The following is an 8888-nucleotide window of genomic DNA, read 5'->3' on the forward strand; positions in this document are numbered from 1 at the left end:
TTTGCATTTGGTACGTAGCAACTTTGTTTCTTTTCGTATGTTAGTCACAGGTTTCCAAGCAACTACAAGGAGTGGCTAGCTACACCTAGACGCAACTGCAGACTGCATGTGAGAGACAAAATTGGACTTGGACACGGCAGGCCAGTCGGCCGCATCAGCTCGCACTGGCACTGCCAGATCGGTTCCGATAGGCACGACACCCTTGAGGTCCGACCCCACCGCTGTTTCTGGCCGGGAATACAACTTATAGTTTATCTTAGTCGTTTATTTTTTTATTTAATACTCATTCATCTGTAATTTTATTACAGTTTATTTTTCTTATTTAATACTTATTCATCTGTTAATTTTATTATCTATTTTATAATTTTAAACTACTTACAATACGAATTTTAACATAAATAAATATTCCTGATAAGTAATATATATACATGCATTATGAAAATTTCCGTACCGTCCCTGCCCGGTCCCGGTGGGTCCCGCGCCGCCGCCGCTGCCGATACAAAATTACAAGAACCCCACCAGGCCACCAGCCACACCACTCCATCTCGCCCGCCCCGCCCTCCCTCTCCCCGTCCTCCGGCGCCCCAATCCGAAGCCCAGCCGCCGCCGGCGCCGATCGACCGGCCGATGCTTCGCGCGGTCCTCTCCCGCTCAGGTACCCAGCACAAACCCCCGCTGCCTCCCTCCCTCCCTGCCCCCTCGGGCGTTCCCTGACCCCTCTCTCACGCAGCCTCCGGCCTCCGCCGGTCGCCGATGGCCGCCGCCCCGCTCTCAACCTCCGCCGCTGCCGCGTGGCTCTCCAACGGCCCCGCCTCCTCTGCGGTACGCGCCCACGACTGCTTACTCACCCCCAATCCCTTCCTGTCTAAGTCGAGTACCCGTCCGTTCTCTCTGATCGCGCGCGGGCGCGGTTGCTCCGTGCGACTGACAGCTTGGTCTGCTCTCCCCGCAGCCTAGGGTCCGCCTCCTCATCGGCGGTGAGTTCGTTGAGTCGCGCGCCGACGAGCACGTCGACGTCACCAACCCCGTAAGCCATCCACCACCCTCCCTTTGTCTCTATGCATCGATTTCGAGTTTGAGGTGCTCGATTTGGAGTGGTGGATATATCAAATGACGGCGCATTTGGGTGTGGGCGTGTCGCAGGCGACGCAGGAGGTGGTGTCACGGATCCCGCTCACCACCGCGGACGAGTTCAGGGCCGCTGTGGACGCCGCCAGGACGGCCTTCCCCGGGTGGCGGAGCACGCCCGTGACGGCGCGGCAGCGCGTCATGTTCAAGTTCCAGGAGCTCATCCGGGCCAATATGGTGATTGAATAATCTCAACAGCTTCCTCATGCTGTCGTCAGTCTGCGTTGTAGTAACTGTGTGGTTGCCTGCTGATTGTAGGATAAGCTTGCAGAGAGCATTACGACCGAGCAGGGGAAGACGCTGAAGGATGCTTGGGGTGATGTATTTCGTGGTCTAGGTTAGTTCTCAGACCATTGGAAGGTGCATACCTGGTTTTGTTACTTGCTTAGACAGTAATTATCTTAAAGTGTTTGTTTTGCCATAATACAATGGTTTTGTTCCAAAAAAAAAAAAAAAAGAAACAAAAAAGTCTAAATGTCCCCTGAATCCATGACCTTAGTGTATAAATGTAATAGGTACATAACACATGTTAGAATATTTTTCAGCCCCCACTCAAGACAAATGTATCGTAACTCCTGAAAATCTTTCTTATTGATGGTTGCCAGTCACTATTTCTACAGTATCAAACGTGGTCTCATATTTCCCACATCCTTCAGATTGCATGACAAGTCAATGTTCCTGCTGTTTTATTTATTGTAGTCCAAAACACTTTTCTCCTATGCTTGAATTAGTGACTGTTTTAGTGAGAGAACTTTTTTTTTATGTTAACCATTTTACACACTGGTTGTAAGATTTTGATTGATCTCCTAATCTTGTAGAGGTGGTGGAACATGCTTGTGGAATGGGGACTCTGCAAATGGGTGAATATGTATCTAATGTTTCTCATGGGATTGACACCTTTAGCATTAGAGAGCCACTTGGTGTTTGTGCTGGGATATGCCCATTTAATTTTCCTGCTATGATTCCCTTATGGGTATGTATAACTTCACTTTTCCTCCACATTTAATTTTGTTCTTATTTGAACACCGAGCTGAATGATCAATTGCCCTGCGTGATACTGATACACGTTATGTTCCTACTTTAATCTACGGAAAATTGCCTGTACTGTTTTCATGACCATTTACTTTTAAGTTACTTTGTCACTTATGTCAGATGTTAGTCTCCAATGATATAGTTCAACTCAAGAGGGTAGATTTGGTCATTTCATAGGTTTCTACTGTCTAATGGCTGCAGATGTTTCCCGTAGCTGTTACATGTGGCAACACTTTTGTCCTCAAGCCATCAGAAAAGGATCCAGGTGAATTACTTCATCTTAATTTTTTACCAAATCTATTGACCAAACTTGCTATCTTCATGGTGTCTATAAACTAAAATCAGAAAAAACACATGGTTGTATGCTTTTTTAGCTACCATTGCAGATTAGTAACTAAGCTGTACACTCTCATCGCAGCTATTAAGACGAATGTACTCATGATGCACATATTCTTTTCCGTGTTATTAAGGATATGAATATGAGCACCAATTATAACATTTTGTGTGTATTTGTTACACCCAAATTTAACATCTGCATTAGTGTTGTAAGATACCACAATGAAATGCGTTTTTGGAGGTAGTAGCAGAGAGCTGCTTATCACACCAGTACACCACTACCACATGAAAGGGTTAAAATGTAAACGACAGGTTGCATTGAAATCTTTCTGTAGAATGGAAACTGATTTAATCTGTGCGAATTGTGAATCTGAAGTTTTTAGGGAACTGGCATTGATATTTCTTCTAAAACATGAATATGATACGGTACAAAATAACAAATACCATACAAAGTCCCTTGAAATGCTTTAAGTTCAACCTACTTCCACAGAAAATGGCACTTGATAAATTTGGAAATCTGATAGTATACCTCATTGTTACTTGTTACTACAGGGGCTGCTATGATGCTTGCGGAGCTAGCAATGGAGGCTGGTTTACCTAAGGGTGTTTTGAACATTGTTCATGGTACCCATGTATGGTATCTTTAGCTACATTTCTTCTTTTAAATTAAGTTACAATTTTTGAGTAGGTACTAGATTTGATAATTTGTTCGTCAGTTGTATTGCTGGAGAACATATGACAACTGCTATATTTTGGGCAATACTGCCTAATTTACTCTGTAGGATTCCTTGATCTATTCTGTTTTTATCTTTTCTGAAAAGAACATCTATAAATCTATTCTTCTGGCTTCCATGCCTGTTGTTTATGATTTTACTCTGCTGCTGTAGGATGTTGTCAACAATATTTGTGATGATGAGCGTATTAAGGCAGTGTCTTTTGTTGGTTCTAATACAGTAAGTGAGTCCAATGGCCTACCTGTTTCTCTATTTGTGCCACACTTTCTGCATCAGTAATGTGTTGGTTATTCTGGTCTGCAATGTGCTCTGGGACCTATTCCTTTTCACTTTTTCGGTTATTACTAACCCTTGTTTAAAAAAGGGCTGCCCACAAACACATCTACATGTGCCAGATCTTTTGAATCACATGTTATCGTAATGCTTCAAAATCTAACTTACTGATTCTGAATTTACAAGATGCCAATAATAGGTATGCATGCACACAGGTGGTCTTGCTGTTGTATTCATGCTAAACAACATGAGGATGTGCTGTCATGATATTATAGACATACATTAAACTCTTGTAGTAACTTTTTACATTAGATTTTGTAAGAAATACGTCATTGCAAAAATGATATGATTATATACTCTAATGCTCAAAGCTAGTCTCTCTTTTCCAACATAATATGTTGTGACCTCTCTCTCTCTCTCTCTCTCTCTCTCTCTCTCTCTCTCTCTCTCTCTCAGGCTGGTATGCATATATATTCTAGAGCATCTGCATCAGGCAAGCGTGTTCAGGTGAGTGCATCTCTTACGGACTTTCAGTAGAACTTTTTTTATTTTCACCTTTTGTGTTGTAAGCAGCATAATCCACAACACATGTTTCTGTTTATTTATAGTGCAATATGGGAGCAAAGAATCATGCAATTATCCTTCCTGATGCTGATAGAAATGCCACACTGAATGCCCTTATTGCTGCTGGGTTTGGTGCAGCAGGGCAAAGGTGCATGGCATTGAGCACTGCTGTTTTTGTTGGAGGTTCAGAACAATGGTATAGTTTATCCTATTTTTATGTTGAAATTTACTTCAGGGTTAACCTTTTTGTCAGCTATTGGGTACCATAACTAACCATGCATTTTGTTCTAGGGAGGATGAGCTAGTCAAACGTGCAAGGGGTCTTGTTGTTAATTCAGGAATGGCTAATGACGCAGACCTTGGTCCAGTGATCAGCAAACAGGTTTGCTCGTGGACACATGCTTCTGTACTGATGTTATTCATATTATACCACTCGTGGTACCTACTGGAAATAACTCTGGGAATGTTGTTCACATAGAATAATCTGTTTTTCCCTGAAAGAAAAGAACTCTCCTCCCACCTTCAGGTCTGACTGCTAAACAGAGAAATACTCTGCATGCTCAAAAAAAAATAATTGGACTAGTTGAACGTTAAAACTTGAAGAGTTCACTGGGGTTAAAAGGATATCTGCATAAGTTTAGATCTTTGAATAGGTAGTTGATTTATCCTTTTGAACTTGGATGTGATACTGAATGCCTGCATTTGCCCAACAAGACGTCTGTAACTAGAGCTCTTGACATCCCCCTTCACATTATGCGACCTAAATATGGAATAGAGTTCTACTGGTAACCAGTGCTAGCACTGAAGTGGACCTATAATATAGAAATCAGCTGGGACCTATAATATTGAAACCAGCTGGTTCAGGAATTAGTGTGGAACCTATTCTTTATCCTAATATGGACTTCCCTGGGTATTTGTTGTATAAAATGAGCACATTTAACCTTTAGTGGCCATTACTAAGTTGAATCAAAACATGTCCATTTCATGCCTACATTTTAGTAGCGTGCACATCTAAACATATTACCAATTGAATAATTAGAAAGTATCTGTTGGGGTTGGATAATCTCGTTCACTTAAAGACTCAACACATTATGTTGAGGTTGATTTCTGTGGTCCAATCCCATTTAGTTCAGGAGTCGGGACCATAGAATGATTTTTAGCATATAATCATATGTGAAACTTGTGGAAATTTTACTTCCGTCTTTTCAGGAACGATGAACTATTGAACCATAGCTGTAAGCTTGGTAATTAGGACCCTTTGTCTTTTCACTGGCTCTTCTCCCCTAACAGTTTACTATCAAATCAACAGGCGAAGGACCGTATCTGCAAGTTAGTCCAAAGTGGCGCTGACAGTGGAGCTCGTATGTTGCTTGACGGGAGAGATATTGTGGTAAATTTAATGATTCAGTTGTTCATTTGCCTGCCTACCGTTCTGCCATGTCTTAATACAGACAAGCCTAAGTGCTTTGTAACGTGCAGGTTCCTAACTTCGAGGATGGAAATTTTGTTGGTCCAACCATTCTGGCTGATGTTAAAAGTGACATGGAGTGTTACAAGGTAATTTTCAGAATGCATTTGTCATATTTAAGTTTGCATCTCATTTTTACTACCTTAAAAATGTTTCAAAGCAATTCTTGGGCTCATGCAGAAGCAGAACTATTCGTAGGATCATGCTGTCCACATCTTGTAAAAAGTAAAATATGGAGTGCACTATAGGTATATTAGTTTCAGATTAAAGTGCTGTTACCATCCTTAGATCATAATTGGGATAACTACCATGTAGAAGGAGGCCGCATGTCATGTCTTGAATGGGAGGGACTTTCGGAGAAAGTGGAGAGTGGAGACTATAGACTGGGGGGGGGGGGGGGTTCTTGGATTCATTCTCGTTGGTTGATTACAAGATGCAAAACCCCGTCCTTATATTAATAAGGAGAAACTTCCTAATAGATAAGATCCCACTGTACTGTGTGCTACTTTAACCACGTGGTGCTGTTCACGTGAACAGTCGCTGCACATAACAAGTGCTAACTTTGAACATATTTGACACGAGCTACGAAATATCAAATATCCATTATCCAAATGCACATTTTGATTTCTTGAAGAAAGTCATAACGCTGATGCATTTCAACAAATCTCTAGGACTCTGTCTGGAGACTGATGTTGCTGAACAGTCGCTGCACATAACAAGTGCTAACTTTGAACATATTTGACACGATCTACGAAATATCAAATATCCATTATCCAAATGCACATTTTGATTTCTTGAAGAAAGTCATAACGCTGATGCATTTCAACAAAATCTCTATGATTCTGTCTGGAGACTGATGTTGCTCACCACCTGGCAAAGCGTGTACTTTGCATACAGTGTTAAGTGTTATTCAGACGTCAATCATGCCAGTTTTCACTTTGAAGCTACTGTTCCCCCGAAACTCTATAGTTTATGTTTTATCATGACATTTGTTCATATTTCTCAGTGATAGCTGCTGCATCTTCTTAAATTCTGTGATGAGTGTTACTGAAACTCGAGTGTTCTCTCCAACAGCATTAGAAAAGATTGCTAAATTAGCATGTGCATTATTACATATGATTGAACCTTGCTAAATTTTGAAACAGGAGGAAATTTTTGGTCCAGTTCTTCTCTTGATGAAGGTATGCCAAATTTGTTTCCTTTACACTTCAGCACCTAAAGTCTACACAGCTGAGTGCTGAGTGCTGAACTTTTTTCTCAATTGCAGGCAGAGAGCGTAGAAGATGCCATCCAAATTGTAAACAGAAACAAGTATAACTTTTTATCCTCTGTGCTCATAGACCTGAGCATTTGTCGCAGCGTATTAATCCTCCTCCATGCCACTATTTCAGGTATGGCAACGGGGCTTCTATATTTACAACATCTGGTGTCAATGCAAGGAAATTCCAAACGGACATTGAAGCTGGCCAGGTACTGCATAGTCTCTCCCTAATTTTCAAAGCATTTATTATCCGTTCGTGCATGCTACTTGAAAAATCCCAGACAAGGACAGTACTATTTCCAGCTAGAAAATGGAAAAATCGCAGGTGGTTGCTAACTTGAACCTGAACACAAAATGATGACCATCTGACTATAACTGGGAGCCAGAAGTTTGAATATCTAAGATATGAATCAACTCTGCAGCATGAATAATTCATAATGTATTCATGGTTTCATTTGTAGGTGGGCATCAATGTGCCGATTCCAGTACCCCTGCCATTCTTCTCCTTCACAGGCAGCAAAGCTTCGTTCGCAGGAGATTTGAATTTCTACGGTGCGCCATTCCTAACCTAATGTGAACTGATCCTTTTATTTCGCAATAGTCATAATATGGACTCGACGGTAGCTCAACCAATCGCATCTGAGTGTAACTAACAGAGTGGCATGGGATGACAGGCAAGGCTGGCGTGCAATTCTTCACCCAGATCAAGACAATCACGCAGCAGTGGAAGGAAACGCCGGCGCAGCGTGTTTCCCTCTCCATGCCCACCTCGCAGAAGTGAGACGGAAAGAACCTGCTCCCCCCTCCTGTGCTAGCTTCACCTCTGGAAATAGACCCACGCATCACTGTGAATTGTGAATTGAGACAGAAATTGGTAAGCACCGCCCTCCATGCATGGGGATGATAGTCTCTGCTCGTTTCTTTATTCGGACACCATGATTTACAAAGCCTCATTTACAAAACCGAAACATCCAGATTTAGATTGTAGAAGCTCCAGGACTTGCCTCCAGAGCCTGTAGATTGAGTGTCATGTGTAAACTCTCAAAATAAGAGCCTAATAAAAAGGTCGCAGTGCTGGCCTGTGAAACGTGCTTGTGCAGCTTGAACCCGAGCAAATGATGCACACGGGCAATCAAGAGAAGAGGATGGAATCCACACTTTGTTGCAAAAACTTTAGTATCTTGTAGTACAACAAATCCGATAAATCTATCCCCAGCTGGGCGCATTGAGACCGCTTAACGCTGCTGTGCTGCCGGAGAGAGGTCGCTATCTCGCCGCTGGGGACAAGGTTTGGGTTAGGTTTTGGAGTAGGACATCAAAGCCAGGAGGGAGGCTCGGGCTCGGAGATGGTGGTAAGGGCGTCGCTGGTTGCCAATGGTGGAAGGGGAGGCGGTGGCTGCGGCCGCGGCCGCAGCAGGTGGCGTGGTGGGCAGCGGAATGGCTGGGCGGTGGCGGGGGTGTGGTGGAATGGGTGTAAACGTTGGGATGTTGAAGACGCTGCAGGATGCTGTCGTGCCTTACACCTCCTAACAAATTTGTTACTTCAAATTCTCGCAACAACCAGAGCGGAAGCAGCATGGAGTGTGCAGGGTTTAAATGCAACCATCTATGTGTGGCATCGCGGAGTCCGTTACAGTGTCCGTAATAGGAATGGCAAGACATTTTGTACCTTGTTTAGTTTGATGCTAAAACTTTGATCAGGTTTAGGATTTGAGTTGAACAATGCAACGAAGATATAAATGTTATTTTTAAATAGCCACTTCATAAAACTTTGTTCACTAATGACACGAAAATATTAAAATTTGTCATCAATTACTTTCAAATGAATATATTTTGAATAACTTTGAATAGCAAATGCTTAGAAAAACAATTGAAAAGAAATATTTATTGGAAACCATGTCAATGTCTAAAACAACAAAATCAGAGAAAAAGGTACAAATTGCAAATACAGAGAACCCATTCTAATTTGTCCACCTTCACGAACCTGAAGCTGTGGAAGCACCCTAGTCAAGTTGTCCAATCGTCAATGTTCGCGGTCAGAGACGACTATATTGATCTGCGAAGTGGGGTGAAAAACACACACAAGGAGATG

At 42.4% G+C, this 8888-nt stretch overlaps 1 protein-coding gene across 1 annotated transcript; it reads left to right on the forward strand.

The window, feature by feature from the left end:
• Positions 1-543: 543 nt before the first annotated feature.
• Positions 544-7883, forward strand: LOC133890674 (methylmalonate-semialdehyde dehydrogenase [acylating], mitochondrial-like). The gene is made up of 19 exons (XM_062331154.1): positions 544-655; positions 731-822; positions 953-1027; positions 1144-1305; positions 1387-1465; positions 1947-2101; positions 2362-2425; positions 3049-3128; positions 3384-3449; positions 3960-4010; positions 4112-4263; positions 4359-4449; positions 5377-5457; positions 5547-5624; positions 6681-6716; positions 6803-6846; positions 6927-7005; positions 7258-7348; positions 7471-7883. The coding sequence occupies exons 1-19, from the start codon at positions 628-630 to the stop codon at positions 7575-7577; spliced, it is 1611 nt and encodes a 536-aa protein (XP_062187138.1). The 5' UTR covers positions 544-627; the 3' UTR covers positions 7578-7883.
• Positions 7884-8888: the final 1005 nt, after the last annotated feature.

The sequence above is a fragment of the Phragmites australis genome, chromosome 14 (genome assembly GCF_958298935.1).
Source record: "Phragmites australis chromosome 14, lpPhrAust1.1, whole genome shotgun sequence".
Lineage (NCBI taxonomy): Eukaryota > Viridiplantae > Streptophyta > Magnoliopsida > Poales > Poaceae > Phragmites > Phragmites australis.